Source organism: Myzus persicae, unplaced genomic scaffold, assembly GCF_001856785.1.
Source record: "Myzus persicae strain clone G006 unplaced genomic scaffold, MPER_G0061.0, whole genome shotgun sequence".
NCBI lineage: Eukaryota > Metazoa > Arthropoda > Insecta > Hemiptera > Aphididae > Myzus > Myzus persicae.
Window position 1 is genome coordinate 434,630 of NW_019102414.1, and position 20,681 is coordinate 455,310.

Sequence of the window (20,681 nt, forward strand, 5' to 3'; positions counted from 1 at the left end):
TCGGAAACTACTCATTAGAATTTTTTATTTAGATACATCAACATTTTCACAAAAATCATCCGCACAATAATTTGCAGTAAAAAAGAACGGTTCTCATTAAAAAAATAGAAATTTATACCACCACGGGCACTCCTTAAGTACTACAAAATGTATCTGGTATTTGAAAATATAGCTTATTGGTATATTTAAAAATTCTAAAAATTAGAAATTAAATAAATGTACTATTAAAAGAAAATTTGGTGCGAGCATGTTTAAAAAATCACCCTATTTATAAATTTAGAACTGGATAAAAATAAAAATAATCAATATAATATAACTCTTTACAGTGTAACATACAACACTACCTTATACGTAAAATATATTCCATAAATATAAAGATTCTTTAATATGTTATAATTGTATTTTTGTATGTATACATTGTTACCTATATAATATATTATATGCAAATACTTAAATATCTATATAATTCCTGTATAATAAACAGGTAATATACAATTTTTATTATTAGTATAATAATTTAAATAATTTATTATGAAATTATAATAAATTATAATTATTAGGTACAGGCGTTACGGCAGGTAGGTACCTACGTAGTTTTAATGTAGTATGTTTAGCTATTCACATCCCACTGAAAAAGCCTGGGTAGGTACTCCAACACCACTGTCAATAATTATAAATGTATAAGCTATCAAGCCATAAAGGAACTGAAATCTGAATAATATATTACCGATTACAATTATAAGTTATTAGTTAATACCAAATAAGTAATAACGAATATTATTCAATAATACAAATGTACAAACTATTCAGAATTCATCATCATTCATCACCTTGGTCGTCAAAATATACCGTCCGTGTGACCGTGTCAAAAAGTCAAAAAGAAAATTATAATAATAAACAATGTATGTTATGCTGCCATCTAGGGATAACGTCCTACAGCAGCACATCTGTCAAAGTTATAAGATTAAAGATTATATTATCAAAGATTTTATTTTTTTATACACACTTTTATAAATATAATTTATGTATAAACATAAATATAAAAAATAAATAGTAAATATGTAATTTTTCTCATATCAAAAACGATCAACCACTATCGAATTATATATATTAATAAAATTGCTAATCTGATATTCTGATTAGTGATTATGCCAGTTGCGGGTTTAAAGTCAGTTGAATGTCATAGTGGTTTGTAGCTATGCAATATGCACGGGATGCAATGTGAAATGTCATTTTTCGAGTTTAATTTAATATATTAAACCTATTTATCATCATCATAATAGTCGTCCAAATGAAAGTAAGTTCACGGATGACCTTCTACAAATCCAATTCCTTCTTAGTGTAATCATGAAACATAATTATTATTATGGTGTTTATCAAATTACTAGTTTGTTGTAATTAATGTTTATTTTATATTTTTGGTAGTTATTGTTGGTAAATACGAATGTTACCAATTGAAATTTTTGAGTTCTGTTAATGGTATCCTTAAGAGACAATGCTGCTGACGTTGTATTATATGGCTTCCAATTGGTTTCAATCATATAGATTATCAAATATAAAATCAAATTTGAAAAAATACCTCTCAAAAAATTTGACATTAGTGCTATACAAAGAAAAAGATTTTGTAGGATTAGACAACAAAAGTATGTATATTATTAAATAGCTTTATTTTTCAACTGACAACATTTTTATGAAATCGTCATTTTAGACTTATACAGTAATGAAAATGATGATATATTTACATCCCTAAGACCTCACGGTATTACTTCAGACAGTTGCAAAGATGCTAGGTCCGCTCAACTTGATCAGATCCTATCATTTGTTGGGCATAAAAGGTCATGTTCAATTTTTCCTGAGGTAATTTATTCATGTATATTTAAATTTTATTACATAATTTGATTGCTTGTTTTTTTATTTGAGTAGGTAATATTAAAGTTTAAGTTTTAATTGGCTCTGTATAAATCTTATGAGTCATAGTATAAAGGAAACGAGGATAAGAAGTGATTCTATAATTTTAAGGAATCATTTTAGATTTATGCCAAGAATATCAGTGATGGAATCAATATTTTGTTTGAGCCCGATTGGATTTATACTAAAAATATTGATGATGGAATCAATAATTTGTGTGGGGAAAATAAAAGTCATTTGTGTATGGTGCTTATAGATTTAGAGGAGGCAATATGCAATAGATATATTTTGTTAGGAAAGGAGTACCGAGGGTGTATGTGAAAGTACTAGAGGACATAGCCTATGAAGGTATTGGACAAAGATGGCTAACCTCATATAGCTGCAGAGAGCAAAGAAGAAGAAGAAGAACTAACAATTTATAAAATAAATGCATTAATAAATTTCAAATATGATGTAATATTGAAAACATAAAATATAAACTTAAAATATTGACATATTTCATTTTTTATCAGTCTTAATTTTATTGTTTTATTTTTATAGCAAATATTGAATGTTGATAGTTGGATTCTTATTCCAAACAACCCTATTACTTTTCCTGCACACTTGAATACACATAAGCCAATAACTTTAACACTAGAAACAAAACTTCATTTATTGGTTGAAGCTACTTACAGAATGTTTAATGTTCATCAAAACATAGACAAATGTTTTGTAAGTCTTGACAATTTTTTATTTGTATTTGGTGATTATATATAAATATATTTTGTTTATTTTAGATCGAAGACTTTGGTGTGCCTAAAGCGTGGAGTGCTGGAGAAAATTTTGGTCTATTGTTGGAAACTGATCTGGATCATTTTGCTAAACTTACCAGTAATTTTATGGCTAATTCAAAATCGCTGTATCTGGGAAACCATATGGAATTACTACGAATACAAAGTCTGTTATAATTTTTTTTAAATACGTTGCCAATAATTGCTTAAAATTTTATTCTGTTTTTTTTTTTGTAGCTGTAAAAGTTGAAGGCCAACCGTGTGATATTGAAAATAGCGAATCAATTGCGTCTAATATTGACTTTGTTTATAGTTTACATGAAAATTGGGGTACATTTTAATGTGGTTAATGTTTATAAAGACATGTGTAATTTTATTCAATTATTTTCACATAGGTATGAACAAAAATTTAACAACTGTTCAATGGAAAAATTACTGTGATACACTTTATGCTGTATCTGTGGCTGCAACAAATGTATTAAAATCTGGAAAACCTATTAATTTTTGGTAACATTTATAATTAGTTTTAAACTGTTTTTAATAATTTTTTAATTAGCTATTTATTTTTCAGTTCAGCAGTATTGTCAAGAGAACCTGAAAATGAAATAAGTATGGACAATTATGTTGTTATTGAAAATGTACAAGATGAAGTTGATAGTACTATTAGAAAAAATGTTAAGTCAGAAAATTTCACTGAGAGTAAAATTCATAAAAACACTCTTCCTGCAATTGAAATTCCAAAAGATAATCACTTACAATATGTTCGATTTAACAATGAATGTGAATTTAACAATGGATTAAATGGAAAATCAAACAGTGAATATGATTATGAAAGTGCTTCAACCAGTTCCAGTGAGTCTATTAGTTTTCGAAGAATAGTTCTCACTCCGATTGAAGAAAATGAAGTAAAAATATCAAGCGGGTATGAATATTTTAACATAGCATCAATAGTGGCAAGCAAATACCAATAAAAATATTTCTGTCGATGGCTTATTTCTCTTTTCTCTTCCAGAATGAAACCAATTAAAAGTAGTCCTGATGTGTTTGGGATATATAGTAACTCTTTAAATACTTCAATGACGAGAAGTCATCGGTCATTTTCAGATTTTAGTAACAGTATAGAAACAAGACCTCGATGTCATACACCTGTGCAACATAGTGGTGAATCAAAAACTGGAAAACCACCAAATATTATTATATTTAGTGAGAGTGCTTCCAGTGCTCAACAAATTCAGCATTCATTGGAGTCTGTCTTGCATAGATACAGGTAAAATAATTGTCAAAAACTTACCAAATTTAATTAAATAAAACTAATCAAATACTTTGTTGTTATTCGTAATAAATTTGTGAGTATTGTAATTTGTAGTTTTTAACAAGTTCTAATAATAATATTGGTTGCATATAGTTACATTTTATTTTACTATAATAATACTATTATCATTAGTTTAGGTCATGGTCTTGTTTATTTTAATTATTTTGTTGATGCCATTAAATTATAGATTTTATTTAATCAAGCCAATATTATGCTCGATTGTACACATATCATTTTATATGTCCCACTTGTTAAAATTAATGAATTTACACAACACTGCAGTACTAATAATAAACATTTTTTAGTGAATTTTTATACAGCATAAATTTATTCTTTTTTTTTAATGATAACCATCTATAAATTCCTTCTTCTTCTGTCATACAATGAATCAAGTTTTGATAATAGCCAAGCCATATCTTTTAGTGTCCATCAGCATCTAATTTTTTATCGTAATCTGATATTAATGTTTCATCTCTTTACATATCCTTATATGTTTTTTATTACAATAGTTTTAATGAATTCAAAAAATGGTATGGCTCGTGATAGTAATATTCTTGATGATTTTGACTTTGACTTTGATACTGACTCTTTGGTGCTTACATTTAAATTTTGAATAATAAATTATTCACAAAGATATAATCAGATGTATTTATATACAATAATAGTTATTACATTATATATTCTTAAGTTAAATTTATATTTTTAGGAATTCTGTATCCATTCTATTGCTCGTTTGGGTGTTTATATACAATAAAATTCTTAAACTGTCTTCAAAGTTAAATTTGATCAAAATCAATAAATAATGAATATAATATAATATCATATCATATAATGTTTGTAAATTAAATATTTATATAATTTTATGCATTTGATAAACTTAATCATTGAATTTGAAAATTCTATTTTAAATAATTATAAATACTTCCATGCTCCCACAACACAAGCTTAGTTTTTAGGAGGTGCTGTAATATTTACATATTGTATACCGTTTTAAATTGTAAATTTGTAAAATGTTTGATTATTATTGTTGCAACAAATAAATATTATTATTATTGCTGTAATGTTTTTAAATATTAAATGTCTACATTTTATTATTTATTTATTATGTAGGTACACAATCTATACTTTGAGCTTAGAGAAAATGCTTCATTCACCATGGACATCACAGGCCACAATGGTAGTCGTCTACGGTGCTGTACCTGATGAACTTTATCCATTACTTGAGCATTACCTGTTAGTAGAAGGAGGTCGGATCTTATGCTTGTGTTCTGATTTTCTTGGAACACTACTCCCAACTGCTTTTAGTACAGCTGAAGTGTGTTCCGATGACATTGTTAGCTTTACGTACCGTCCATTGTCCATGCGAACATCTCTCTTGCACCATGTTCTCTGTTACCAACCCAGCATACCCAATAATGATCATTTTCCATCTGAAAATGGGTAAAGATTTAATTCAGTGTGTAATGAACTGCAATAAAAAAATTTTAATTTTAATCCATTAGTGTTAAAGAAGAAAAGAATTTAGACGTTGTAGATATGTTTGATACAAACAACAAGCATCATACTATTGACATTCAAGTTCTGGCTGCCGAAGATACCTGGGAAACGCCTAGTTTAATCTTAGCAACAGCTCCGTCTGGAGGAAAAGTCATTTTCTCCCAAGTAATTATTGATATTTACTCAAAAAATCCTTATAGTTTATATAAAATTATTAACATTGTAACCACTTCAGGTGCATTTAGAAATCGATGCCCAACAAAATGGAGAATACCGTTCAACTACTGAGGATAGATATCTATTAATTAAAGATTTGTTGAGCACCCATTTGGGACTGGATTGTGTTTCATGTGATCAAAAACCAAAACACACACCTGCTTATTTACTAGGAACCGAAAATGTGTGTTGTATTGTCTGATAAATAATTTTATCCTCGATATTTCATGTTCACAATATTTTTAATTTTTAGGATAAAGTTAAATTTTTAACTTCTTTAAATGGAAAAGTATCAAAAAATAATGTGTTGCTATTGAAAGACTTAAAAGTTCAGTTTTGCACAAAAGATGAAATGTGCATTGGAGCTAGTGAATACTCCTTGCCTGTAATTTGCAATGATTTCCAAATGAACTTCAGTGAAGAAGAATATTTCAAAGTAAGCTTCACATATAAATATATAATTACTACCAATAAAACTATATATTTTGAGTTATGACATTAGTTTAATAAAATATTGAAACGAGTACAAACTGCTTATCAATTTTATAAGTTGTAACTTTTTAATTAAAATGAATAACACTGAGTGATGTCTTGAAATTATTTGTTTATTGTGTACTACACATTTTCAATGAAAAATGAAATTAATAACTGCAGAAAATAAATTTGACACTTTAACTTGTTTTTAATTTTATCAGATTATTTCTTATTAACCCAATAAGCATTTTTTGATGACTCATTAGTCATTAGTGTGTAGCTAAATAAAAGTTTATAAATAGGTTAAATATAAAAAATTGCAAAATTAACGAAAAACTACATCAACTGATACAAAACACAAAATCTAAGAGTCCAAAAACTTTTAAAAGCTTCAAAGCTGTAATATGATCATACTGAAAAATGTATACAAATATTCCATACATCTCCTTGTATTTTATTATTATATTTGAAATTTGAATACATAATTGAATGTCTATAGAATCTCCATACTGAAGAATTAGGACGCCTAGTAATATTTGGAGAAGTCATGTCATCTTCCATGAAGCTCTTAAACGATCCAATATCCTGGCATGGGCTTGTAGTCATTCCAAAACAACAAATTACTGGAATTGGTAAAACTATTAACTTATTATGTGTTGTAATATTCATAAACATATGCATGTAGCTAATAACTTTAAAATTTTGACTTTAATAATAATGTTATAATTTATTTTAAAAAGGTAGAGGTGGTAATAAATGGTTAAGTCCAAGTGGCTGTGCCATGTTTTCTGTCCAGTTACACATTCCGTTTGATTCAAAACTTGGTCAGAGACTAGCATTGCTACAACATGTTGTTGCATTGTCAGTCGTGTCAGCCATATGTTCACTGCCTGGTGGCTATGATGTAAATATTGGAGTAATATTTTTTGTACTTCCATGTTAATATTTAATTTGTTTTTAGAAACTTGATCTCGGTCTAAAATGGCCAAATGATATATATGCTGGAGGAAATGCAAAAATTGGTGGATTAGTCATCAGTAGTTCTGCAGCTGGAAACACAGCCATCTGTTCGATTGGTATTATTTTACTAATGATAAAATTGAATTGCATTAATGCTTATTTTTATAATTAACCTTTTTAGGATGTGGTGTAAATTTAAATAATAATTTACCTACCACTTGCATAAACGACATAATCATTGAACATAATGCAAACACTCATAATCAACTTAAGACATTGACTTATGAACAATATTTTGCAACTGTATTTACTGAACTCGAAAGGCTATTGAATCAAGTTCAAAATGGCAATGTAGACATTATATTTGATCTTTACTACAAATATTGGCTCCATAGGTATAAATAATTTTTTTTAGTTATTATATTGCTGTGCTCCACATATTAATTATCCATTGTGTATTTTTTTATTAGTAATACTGTAGTAACAGTACTTCGGCCAAATAAAACGTCATTCAAAGCCACTGTGATAGGACTTGATGATCATGGATTTCTAAGGGTTCGTTCAGAAGATGGAGACATTATAGATGTCAGACCGGATGGAAATTCATTTGATATGCTTGCTGGTCTCATAGCTCCAAAATAAATAATAAACTGACATCAATGTTTTTCTCTGATATGTGTATTTTTAGAAAATTTAATTATGTATGAACAATTCTCGGCCTAGTAATGCTTTATAACTATTTTATCATAATATTAAATAGAACAATTCATACAATTTATTAGTTCTTGAACTTTTCATCTTTTTTTTATTTTTGATAACTAATGATCAATTTTAAATTGTATATTAAATCATTATGGTCTTATTTAAATCTTCTGATTGTTTAACTATATTAATGAAATCTCATGTTTTAATATTACTAAATAGTAAATTCCACGGATAAATATTAATTATTAGACTATTTTTTAAAGTTAAAAATTATTTTTAGCATATTTTAAACTATTTCATAGAAAGTCTTTATCATTAATCTATAGACAAATGTTTTCAATTAAACATTTTTTGTTTCCATCAAGACTGGGTTGGCTTATATACTATATACTTAATTCCTTGGCATTTCAAATATATAAGACTAATTACTATCAGATTTTTTTTCTAGTTGGTTTAGGGGTTTATATTATGTATGTATATGTGTATTTCAAAAACCAAATATTGTTACCAAAAAAATTATATTTAAGTAAAGTATGGTTATACGTTTTTTTGTTTTTCAGTACATTGTATAAATAAATAAATAGAAAATGAAAAGGAAATATTTTCAGTAATTAACAATTTATAGATACCTCAACAACTGCTTTATAATAATATTAAAATATAATATATTGTTACTCTCCTTATTGTGTGGGACTGAAATGCTCATCGCTTGTTATCGAAACTAATAAATTTTATCTTTTGTATATGTATTAAATAATATTTCTATAGGTATATTATATAAGATTATGATATGATATATATTGTGTACCTATATGCAACACTAGTGTGGCAAAACTCATTGTTTTTCTTGTTTGTTTATGTACTTATGTATAACATAATATAGTTTAATAGACACATTATTATTGTTTAAATTGTTTTATTAAAAATTATAAACATAATATTACGCATATAACTCTGTATCATAAAGTACATAGAAAAAATATCTTTAATATTTTAATAGTTTATCATACTGTTATGCATTTAATAGACTGATTATCTGTGCTTTTGTTTATAAATATGTAGGTACTTAATCATTCCATTAATGTGATTTTTAATTAAATTAAGTGTATGATTATGTAATTTGTTTATGTTAACTTATTTTTAATGTAATAAAATGTTTAATAATATACATTATACTGTACTAAACATTCAGATATAATTTTTTCGTTAGTTTTTAAACTACTTACGTTTTAGAATTCTTATGTAATATATGCAATATAGGTATTTACTCTAGCTTAAGCTGGGAGGGTGGACTAACAGCCTGAATCCCACCCACCACCATTGCTATATTATTATTATATATTTTGTTTTATATTTATCAAGTTTCAATAAGTAGTAAACATCATAAGACGTTTCCTCCCAGAACGGTACAATTTCTCCCTGTTACAAAAAATTAAAATTAAAAATATGAAACAATAATATACAATGCAAATCAATGAACAGTTGGTAAAAAAATTCTCCGTATACTGATGTTAATTTTTTTCAATAACATAAAATGATAATCTAAAAGTTAATTAACTTCATATTTTTAATAAACATGTATTCAGAAACACATTAACATTTTGTTTTTAGGAAAATAAAGCATACATAATAATTATTCTATTATTTACATTTATGTTTATAAACAATTTAAGAAAAGTAACAGCAAAAATATCTCTGTACAAAATAAAAAATATTTTTAACTAATACAATATAATAGTTATTATAGCTTTATCATAATTCATAACTTATGGTCAGTTGGCCCTCCTTGAGTTATTATTGCTTTGTGCATTCACTCATACATTGATTCAACTAATTTTGTTGTAACAGTAGAGTCAATACTGTTCCATACTTCAATTATTGCATTTTTCAATTGGTTTTTGTTTCAAGTTTGATAATTTTTTAAGAGCCAGTTATTTCTCAAAATGTTTAAATACATATTATGTTGATCCATAATACCGTCGAAAAATACTAAATTATCCACACCAGTAGCGCTTAAAAAGAAACCTTTTATCAGTCAAATAAATATAAAGAAACGTTTAGATTTTGCGAAGGCACACATTGAAAAGGTAAATGATTTTCGGAAATCTGTATTATTCAGTGATGAATATGATTTTTAAATTTTTGTTGATTTTGATCTGGGGGTACTGAAGCACCCACAAGCACACCCCTAGTTACGCCTTATGAATTTAAGGAATAACAATGGTCTTCAAGAACATTCGAGAATTTTCTCCATCTTTCTCGTTAGTTTATATTTTCATTGCGTTTGGTCACCATCAAACGTCCATATATTTTTACATAGTTTTTTTTTTATTGATTATTGGTCATTTATGGGTAGCTGGTACATACATCATACATGATAATATAAATTATATATAATATATATATATGTAAGGGGTTTGAGAGGAGGACTTAGCCCCCTCAGAATTTTTTTTGTATATTTGGTATACAGGGAAATTGATTTGTACTTATCATATTATTGAAAATGAACTTGATGTGGTGAGTGACAATTGACAATATAATACCTATTAGGTTTATTATAATCGTGTTTCATATCAGAACATAATAACAAATTTCATTTTAGATTCTGAGCATAGCAAGCTCGTACTTTTGAGGGGTAAAATTTCTAAACTCCCAATACTTTTCTTAATAGTTAACAGGAAAAAGAAAATAAATAAGGAATTTCGGAAAATTATAAAAGATATTGTTTTTTGGTGAAGGTTCCTAACTAAAAACAACAATCCGTAGATACCTAATACATCAAATTCAAGTCATTATGTTAAGTACAATTAAATTTCCCAGTACCAAAATACAACAAAAATTCTGAAGGGGCTAAGTCCTGCCCTCTAACCCCCTATGGCCTATATATATTATATATCATTTATATTATCATGTATATTCCAGCTACCCATAAATGACCAATAATCAATAAAAAAAAATACTATGTAAAAATATATGGACGTTTGATGGTGACCAAACGCAATGAAAATATTTTTTTTTTTTTTTAACAAAATTTTATTTATTACGCTATCTGTTACAATATTGAACAATAAGCTTAATTGATAATAACATAAACAATAAATATAAACTAACGAGAAAGATGGAGAAAATTCTCGAATGTTCTTGAAGACCATTGTTGTTCCTTAAATTCATAAGGCGTAACTAAGGTTGTGCTTGTGGGTGCTTCAGTACCCCCAGATCAAAATCACCAAAAATTTAAAAATCACATTCATCCCTGAATAATACAGATTTCCGAAAATCATTTACCTTTTCAATGTGTGCCTTCGCAAAATCTAAACGTTTCTTTTTATTTATTGGACTGATAAAAGGTTTCTTTCTAAGCGCTACTGGTGTGGATAATTTAGTATTTTTCGACGATATTATGAATCAACATAATATGTATTCAAACATTTTGAGAAATAACTGCCTCTTAAAAAATTATTGAAACAAAAACCAATTGAAAAATTCAATAATTGAAGTATGGAGCAGTATTGACTTTACTGTTACAACAAAATTAGTTCAATCAATGTATGAGCGAATGCACAAAGCAATAATAACCAAAGGAGGGCCAACAGACCATAAGTTATGAATTATGATAAAGCGATAATAACTATAATATTGTATTAGTTAAAAATATTTTTCATTTTGTACAGAGATATTTTTGCTGTTACTTTTCTTAAATTGTTTATAAATATAAATGTAAATAATAGAATAATTATTATGTATGCTTTATTTTCCTAAAAACAAAATATTAATGTGTTTCTGAATACATGTTTATTAAAAATATAAAGTTAATTAACTTTTAGATTATCATTTTATGTTATTGAAAAAAATTAACATCAGTATACGGAGACTTTTTTACCTACCTACCGTCCCACTGTATGTACAAATTATAAAAATTATTTTAACATAATTCAATAATACGTCAAAATAACAATCATGCCAATAAAAAAATCAATATTATAAGTATCAAACAATACCTATACCAATTACAGATGCAAATCAATAAATGAAAAAATTGAATGCACTGATTACGACAATTTGTATTAAACAATTATACAAATTGTCTACTTAATATATAAATATAAATCTATAATACATTCACATAACTTAGGTTTATCAATCATTACCCATTAAAATTGGAAAATAAACTTATACCTAACGTGAATGATGATAGTCGATAGATGCCGATATGATAATGATGTACTTCGGGTAAAACCAAAAACGTATTTTCCACAATTTTCTTATATGCAAAAAAATATATGTTGTTTCAGGGGGAAAACATCTAGTACCACTAAAATCTTAGAGGAGTGGTGTGAAGGCACGAGAGGGAAACGTCTAAATACTTAATACGGTCTGAAGTAGCTCAAAAGCATAAAGAAATTTAATGAAAATATCAAGTAGGTATCTACGGATTGTTGTGTTTAGTTAGGAATCAAACCTAACCTACACCAAAAGAACAATATCTTTTATAATTTCCGAATTTCCTTATTTATTTTCTTTTTCCTGTTAACTATTAAGAAAAGTACTGGGAGTTTAGAAATTTTACCCCTCAAAAGTACGAGCTTGCTGTGCTCAAAATCTAAAATGATATTAGTTATTATGTTATGTTATGATTTATGAAACACCATTATGATAAATAACTAGGTAGGTACCTACTATATTGTCACTCACCACATCAAGTTAAATTTCAATAATATGATAAGTACAATTAAATTACCTTGTACCAAATATACAACAAAAATTCTGAGGGGGCTAAGTCAAACCCTCTTATATATATATATCGTTTATATGTATGTACCAGCTACCCATAAATGACCAATAATCAATAAAAAAAAAAAAACTATGTAAAAATATATGGACGTTTGATGGTGACCAAACGCGATGTAAATAAAAACTAACGAGAAAGATGGAGAAAATTCTCGAATGTTCTTGAACACCATTGTCGTTCCTCAAATTCATAAGGATAGTATAGTGAAAAGTAAAAATATATTACTGACTGCAATGCGTCACAGGTGGTGGTAAAGTAGGGAGACGGCGCGGTGTTCACAGCTGATGCGCTCGCGAAACGTATCGAACCTTCTCGAACGTTCGGTCGGATATATAAACTCTGAACACGCGCTGTTCGGCATCAGTTTGATTTCAAAACGGTAACAGTGCGATTCATTGAACGAATTAAACCTATTCTGTGCGATTCTCAGTGCGATACATTGCAACTATTCATTATTAAATTTACCAGTGTGATTTTAAATTTAAATACAAAGTGATTTTAAATCGTAATCGAATTGCGATCGTTCTAAATCTACCTTTTCGTACGTCTTGTAAACTGTGCTTATTTTATAAGTACCCGCTACCCACGTTTCATCCTTATAATTTCTTGTCGTATTAATTGTGCGTGCGACTAAAGGTTGACAACTATACCGCCGAAATGGTTGGAAGAACAGCGATTGGTATCGACCTGGGTACCACCTATTCGTGTGTGGGTATCTGGCAACACGGAAAAGTAGAGGTCATCGCCAACGATCAAGGAAACAGGACCACCCCGAGTTATGTGGCGTTCACCGACACCGAACGGTTGATCGGCGACGCGGCCAAGAACCAGGTAGCCATGAACCCTGTCAATACGGTGTTCGACGCCAAACGATTGATCGGCCGTCGATTTGACGACGACAAGACGCAAGCGGACATTAAACACTGGCCGTTCAAAGTGGTGAACGATTTCGGTAAGCCCAAGATCCAAGTGGAATTCAAGGGCGAACGGAAGGTATTCGCCCCGGAAGAAATCAGTTCAATGGTGCTGACGAAGATGAAGGAGACGGCAGAAGCGTACTTGGGCCGCGAAGTGACGGACGCCGTGATCACGGTGCCCGCGTACTTCAACGATTCACAGAGACAAGCGACCAAGGACGCGGGCGCCATAGCCGGTCTGAACGTGATGCGAATAATCAACGAACCGACGGCTGCGGCTTTGGCTTACGGTCTGGACAAGAACCTGAAAGGCGAGAGGAACGTGTTGATATTCGATCTGGGCGGTGGCACGTTCGATGTGTCCGTTCTGCAGATCGACGAGGGTTCGATATTCGAAGTGAAGTCGACGGCGGGTGACACGCACTTGGGCGGCGAAGACTTCGACAACCGACTGGTGTCGCATTTGGCCGAAGAGTTCAAGAGGAAATCTAAAAAGGACGTGCACTCCAATCCGAGAGCGTTGAGACGGTTGAGGACGGCCGCAGAACGGGCCAAGAGAACACTGTCGTCCAGTTCGGAGGCCACCATAGAGATCGACGCCCTGATGGAAGGCATCGATTTCTACACACGAGTGTCCCGAGCCCGTTTCGAAGAACTGTGCGCCGATCTGTTCAGATCGACCCTGCAGCCGGTAGAGAAGGCATTGGCGGACGCCAAGTTGGACAAGGGAGACATACACGACGTGGTGCTCGTGGGCGGTTCGACGCGAATCCCGAAGATCCAGAGTCTCCTGCAAAACTATTTCTGCGGCAAATCGCTCAACCTGTCCATCAACCCCGACGAGGCGGTAGCGTACGGCGCCGCGGTACAGGCGGCCATTCTGAGCGGCGACACGAGTTCTGCGATTCAAGATGTGTTGCTCGTGGACGTCACTCCACTGTCACTGGGCATCGAGACCGCGGGCGGCGTGATGACCAAAATCGTCGACCGCAATTCAACCATTCCGTGCAAGCAGACCCAAACGTTCACCACTTATGCGGACAACCAGCCGGCCGTCACCATCCAGGTGTTCGAAGGAGAAAGGGCCATGACCAAGGACAACAACCTGTTAGGAACTTTCGACCTGACCGGCATACCTCCGGCGCCCAGAGGTACGCCCAAGATTGAGGTGACTTTCGATATGGATGCCAACGGTATTTTGAACGTGTCGGCCAAGGACAACAGCTCTGGCCGCTCCAAGAATATTGTCATCAAGAACGATAAGGGTCGCCTGTCTCAGGCAGAAATCGATCGTATGCTCAGCGAGGCCGAACGGTACAAAGAAGAGGACGAACGGCAAAAGGCTAAGATTGCGGCCAAGAACCAGTTGGAGAGCTACGTGTTTGGTGTTAAACAAGCGTTGGACGAGGCAGGTGACAAAATGACCGAATCGGAAAGGAACACCGGCAAACAGGAATGCGACGCGGTCGTCCAGTGGTTGGACAACAATCAGTTGGCAGACAAAGAAGAGTACGAGTACAAACTAAAGGAAATCCAAAAGAGTTGCTCGGCTCTCATGATGAAGATACATGGTGCAGGACAAGCCGGTGGTGCTCCTCATCCCGGTGCTCAAGGATTCCCTGGTGCGCGTCCCGGAGGACCTACCATCGAAGAAGTCGATTGATTCCTTTAACAATGTAATTTTATTGTATATTTTGTAAATACTATTGTGAATTGTATCCTATATTCTGATTGTAAAGTACCCACCAGATAGGTTTAAGTTAAGACTGATTTTTCTATTGTAATATTTACTTTAATTTTAGCTTAATAAATATTTATTAGTTGACACACATATATGTTCCGTTTTTATTTGTCCCAGAAAAATTACTACCAATTATTGATTATGTGCATTTTGCATTGCTTTAAAAACTTTCTGAAATAAGTGGAAAAAAACTAATACTTATAGTATGGACGTATCTCGTATGGAACATTCTAATTGTTAATCTAAACATTTTGCCAATTCCATTAAATAAAGAAAACAATAGTTTATAATGTACAACGTATAGAATTTTCAAGTTTCCACGGTAGATATATATTGATCTACAAAAAAACATTAAGATAGTTAAATACTTAAATAAACATGTCTCAATTGTATAATGATGGCAGGTCATCCATACATCTCTGCATAAATTGAAGATGAAGTAAAAATGTTTTTCCCAGCATTTATTTTCTTAATACATCATTGCTCCAAGTCTAAATTACCTATAGGTGCAATCGAACATATTTGTACCCAATGTTGTGTACAATAAATACTGTGGAATAAACATTCATAGGATCAAATTCTTTTCAACAAATATGCATAGAAACAAAAGTAAATAGAAAATTAGGAGCATAGTTAAAATTTGGAAATTAATATAATTAGAAGAAGTTGACTTGAAAAGAAAATTGGTTGAACAAAAGGTACCCGGCGATCACGATTAAAGAAATTTTTATAGACCTTGTTAATGTAATAATGGAAATTATACTAGTTGCAAATCGTCCAGCACGATTCAACCTAATCAATAATCATATTATGTACATGTGTGATTGCGCGATTGTTTAAAATAATGCATAATATATTATCCAAAAAAAAAACAAGGATAATCCCTACCTATACCATTATATTATATATTTTGTCGCGGCTTAATATTCGTATTAATGTTGATAACCTGGAGGTATTTTTCCCGAAAGTACTTGGAAGAAAAAAGTATTTACTTTGGATCTTATCTTAAACCCTTAGATCATATACTGATAGCCGAAATTGCCGAATAGCCGATAGTCCGATACTCAAAATCAGCTCACTGTTCAGTTTACATGATTTATTTAGTTTTTTCCGTATTGCAGTGTCTCGTCGTCGGCTTGTCGTCGTCCAGACCCAAATATATTTATATACAAACATGAATAATAACTGAATTATCTATTTTGTCATCATAACAAAAAAAAAAAACGTATAAATTAACAATTACTTAGTCGTTTTATGTTCTGCAAAAAATTAATATAGAAATATTAGCACTTGGCAGAATATAACTATTATTGGAAATACGTTAGTAAGTATGCTTGGTTTAAGACAGATTTGCCATAATGTCAAATAGTAATTTGTTATGCAGTATGACATATTTGTTATGGTTATTTTATTTTTATTATTTTTGTGTTATCGAGAAACCAGAGGAGGAACTGCATTACTTCTCCTCTGGCTACCATCGTTAGGTTAGCACCCCCTGATGCGACAGACTCTCCTTAATGAGCTCTAGTGTGCACCGTCTGCCAGAGGGCTAGAACCGTGGAGGCTTACAATCAATTTTTGTAATATCTAGTACAATGAGTATAAACCCTGATATAATGAACTTTTTATATCACATATTGCTTATTATACATATATCATTGTAAAAACCAGCATTGTTCTCATATGATAAGATTAGGTTTTTATTATGTTCTGTGCGGTTCTGTGTGTCGAGATATGCCATTGCTCCCAAGATTTTGATTATATTAATGCTCTCAAATTATTCAGTAAAAAAAAATTCTGTTTGTATGGTAGTTATAGGCTCTTTCGATCTTTCTGACTAAATTGATTGTAAAATTAAGAAAAAAAATTAATTTTAATTTAAGTGTGTGTTAACACCTTTTCCTCTTATTATCCATTAGTAAAAATATAATACATATTATGTTCAGAATCTTGACAGCTTAGGATGCTTTCAAAAAATTGTATGATCATCATTGCTTATAATTTATGATTGATTATGAGAAAATATAGCCCACAAACATTCAATTTAAATTATCCATGTTGGTATTGAGAACTGTAGTATGATACGTATAGAATACAATTAAATATATATTGCAACGAGTAACATGACATAATTTTTTTTTTTTTACAGCGTTACTTTTAATTGTTCAAGATGCTTAGGCTTTCAAAAACACTAACCAAACACAGTGCAAATATTCGTGGCCTTAGCGTTCTAAGAACTAAAACACCGAATGATACTATTTTTGAAGTTGGGCAAGTCGTAGAAGGCTTTGTTGTTAAAGAAGTCAGACCTGTGACTGACTTTCAACTCACTGCGTTGCGTCTCGAACACCAGAAATCTGGGGCAGATTATCTACACATAGATAGAAACGACACAAACAATGTTTTTAGTGTAGCATTCCGTACAACACCAAAGCAGTCTAATGGATTGCCACATATTCTTGAACATACTACATTATGCGGCAGTAGAAAATTCCCATGTCGTGATCCATTTTTTAAAATGCTCAATCGATCCATGGCCAATTTCATGAATGCTATGACTGCACCTGATTATACTTTTTATCCATTCTGTACTGAAAATCAATCAGATTACTACAACCTAATGTCAGTATATTTAGATGCTGTATTCAATCCGATGCTACGTGAATCTGATTTTCGTCAAGAGGGTTGGCGTTTAGAACATAAAGATGTGGATGACAAAAGTTCTCCAATAGAAATAAAAGGGGTTGTCTACAATGAAATGAAAGGCGTGTATTCAGATAATCAACAAATTTACAATGAACATTTTCTGAATTATATTTTACCAAGTAATACATACGGCATCAATTCAGGTGGTGATCCTAATGTTATACCATCTTTAACTCATTCCGATCTCGTTGCTTTTCACCACAGATATTATCATCCAAGTAATAGCCGGTTCTATTCTTACGGCAATTTTAACTTAGAAAATCATCTTAGATTTTTGAATGATACATTTTTAAAAGATTGTTCAGCAGATCTAACTATTAGAGACGAAACAAAGGTTCCAAATGAAAAACGTTGGGCAACATCTAAGCGTGCACAAGTTGCTTGCAGAGAAGATCCAATGGTGCCTAAAGATAAACAATCATCTTTAAGTATTGGCACCCTTTGGAGCGATATTACTAATACACAAGAAACCTTTGAACTAGCCATACTCTCAAGATTATTATTAAATGGACCAAATGCTAAGTTTTACAAAGCTCTCATAGAACCAAACATTGGAACAGATTTCAGTGCTGCAACTGGCTTCACAGATCAAACTAGAGACTCATTTTTTGCAGTAGGGCTTCAGGGGTTAAATATATCAGATTTTGAACGTGTGGAATCAATTTACGAAGATACAGTTAAATCAGTCATTAAGGAAGGTTTTGATAACCGTGAAATTGATAATATTTTACATTCTGTTGAATTATCTATGAGACATCAGACTTCAAATTTTGGATTACAACTGCTGTATGGTACTTTGCCTATTTGGAATCATGACGGCAATATTTTAGATTCAATGTGTGTTAGTGAAAAGATAGATGAATTTAAGAAAAAATTATCTAATCAACCTAATTATTTACAATCATTAGTCGATAAGTATTTGTTAAATAACAATCACAAACTTATTATGACTATGTCACCAGAAAACAACTTTGAAGAACTGAGAAAAGAAAAAGAGGAAAAGTTACTAAAAGAAAAGCTGGCTCCTTTATCTGATACAGATAAAGAGAACATTTATCAACAAGGGTTAGAGCTTCGGAAACAGCAAGATGCAATACAAGATGTCACATGTTTACCATCTTTGAGAATCAACGATTTAAAAAAGACAACTGATCCTGTACCACTTATAATGGAAAACATTAATAACACACCGGTATTTATATTTCCACAACCAACCAATCAAGTGACTTATTTTAGAAGTTTAATAAACACATCACATTTACCTGATGATTTAAAGACTCTCATTCCATTATTTTGTAATGTTGTTACCAGAATGGGCACTAAATCTATGGACTTTAGGCAGTTTGACCAATTGGTGAGAAAATCCACTGGAGGTTTACAAGTGTCCCAATCCATTATAGATTCACCTAGAAATCTATTTAACATGAAAGAAAGTGTTATTCTGAACTCGCATTGTTTGGACAAAAATGTTGATGAAATGTTTGATCTGTGGAAGCAATTATTTACACAAGTAACTTTTGAAGATGAAAACAGATTCAAAACTCTAATACAAGAAGAAGCAAGAAGTTTAGCCAACAGTATTTCAGGTAGTGGACACATGTATGCAATGTTATGTGCAACTGCTGGTATCAATCCAATTGATGCTCAACGTGAAACATACGGTGGACTCCAATACATTAGTACCATGAAAAAAATTGCCCAAATTGATGATTTTAAACCAATATTGAAAAAACTAGAAAAAATTAGTGAACAAATATTGAACAAAAATACTATGAAATGTTCATTGACCATTGTAGATAACAACTCCACGGCAGTTAAAGGTCTGGAAAGTTTTCTAAACACGATTACTGGAAATTGGAATCAGTCAAATGAATATAATAAAATTGATAAACAGGATAACAATGTAAAGTGTTTTCATCATGTGCTACCATTTTCAGTCAATTATTGTGCAAAAGCTCTACCGGGTGTTCATTACGCTCATAAGGATTTTGCTCCACTTAAAGTTCTTTGCAAGTATATGAGCTCAAAATATTTATTGCCTACAGTGAGAGAAAAAAATGGTGCTTATGGATCTGGTGCTTCACTGAGTACCTCTGGAAGCATTCAAATGTTCTCCTACCGAGACCCAAAACCAATTGAGACATTTGAAGCTTTTGATGGCGCTTGTAATTGGGTAAATAAAAAAAAAATAACAGTCGAAGAACTGAATGAAGCAAAATTAGCCATATTCCAAGGAATAGACCATCCAGTTGCACCAATGTCAAAAGGTAATGCATTGTTTTTCAATGACATGGACCAACAAATTAGACAAGAACACAGAAATCAAATTATGAATGTAAAAATTGATGATCTTTTAAATGTAGCTAACTTGTACTTTTCAAACACAAATTTTGCTAAGGCTCTAATTGGTCCAGCAAATAATAACATTCATTCGGGAACTAATTGGAATGTTACCAACCATGAAGACTTATAAGTTATAAAATCAAATTATTGTACAATGTATAATTTGTAAATTCTGCAATAGACTATGTTTATTAATGTTATTAATTTTAGAAATAATAAAGAAACTGTTTTTTTAGAATACAATTTATTATGATTATAAATAGTATAAATTTGCAAACAAAGTAAAATCTGATTAATATTATAATGTCATGAATTTTCAGTTAAACATACTTTGTTATTTTAT

The 20,681-nt window shown here is 30.9% G+C and overlaps 3 protein-coding genes across 3 annotated transcripts; all 3 read left to right on the forward strand.

The window, feature by feature from the left end:
- The first annotated feature begins 1,030 nt into the window (after positions 1-1,030).
- Positions 1,031-8,268, forward strand: LOC111032067 (biotin--protein ligase). Its single transcript, XM_022312253.1, has 18 exons — positions 1,031-1,297; positions 1,426-1,643; positions 1,709-1,857; positions 2,449-2,619; positions 2,685-2,844; positions 2,916-3,008; positions 3,074-3,185; positions 3,250-3,600; positions 3,691-3,945; positions 5,101-5,430; positions 5,493-5,652; positions 5,723-5,887; positions 5,957-6,139; positions 6,677-6,809; positions 6,918-7,081; positions 7,139-7,253; positions 7,319-7,532; positions 7,608-8,268. The coding sequence occupies exons 2-18, from the start codon at positions 1,496-1,498 to the stop codon at positions 7,777-7,779; spliced, it is 3,075 nt and encodes a 1,024-aa protein (XP_022167945.1). The 5' UTR covers positions 1,031-1,297; positions 1,426-1,495; the 3' UTR covers positions 7,780-8,268.
- Positions 8,269-12,973: 4,705 nt separating this feature from the next.
- On the forward strand, positions 12,974-15,381 carry LOC111032040 (heat shock protein 70 A1-like). The gene has a single exon (XM_022312213.1). The coding sequence runs from the start codon at positions 13,289-13,291 to the stop codon at positions 15,209-15,211; it is 1,923 nt and encodes a 640-aa protein (XP_022167905.1). The 5' UTR covers positions 12,974-13,288; the 3' UTR covers positions 15,212-15,381.
- A 1,182-nt stretch (positions 15,382-16,563) lies between these two features.
- On the forward strand, positions 16,564-20,550 carry LOC111032057 (presequence protease, mitochondrial). Its single transcript, XM_022312241.1, has 2 exons — positions 16,564-16,613; positions 17,439-20,550. The coding sequence occupies exon 2, from the start codon at positions 17,460-17,462 to the stop codon at positions 20,466-20,468; it is 3,009 nt and encodes a 1,002-aa protein (XP_022167933.1). The 5' UTR covers positions 16,564-16,613; positions 17,439-17,459; the 3' UTR covers positions 20,469-20,550.
- Positions 20,551-20,681: the final 131 nt, after the last annotated feature.

Bases quoted from the DNA above. Each gene is read 5' to 3' on its own strand.
- LOC111032067 (XM_022312253.1), top strand. From the start codon at position 1,496: ATGCTGCTGACGTTGTATTATATGGCTTCCAATTGGTTTCAATCATAT. The intron at 1,858-2,448 runs GTAATTTATTCA...TTATTTTTATAG, and splicing joins CATGTTCAATTTTTCCTGAG to CAAATATTGAATGTTGATAG. The intron at 3,946-5,100 runs GTAAAATAATTG...TTTATTATGTAG, and splicing joins TCTGTCTTGCATAGATACAG to GTACACAATCTATACTTTGA.
- LOC111032040 (XM_022312213.1), top strand. From the start codon at position 13,289: ATGGTTGGAAGAACAGCGATTGGTATCGACCTGGGTACCACCTATTCG.
- LOC111032057 (XM_022312241.1), top strand. From the start codon at position 17,460: ATGCTTAGGCTTTCAAAAACACTAACCAAACACAGTGCAAATATTCGT.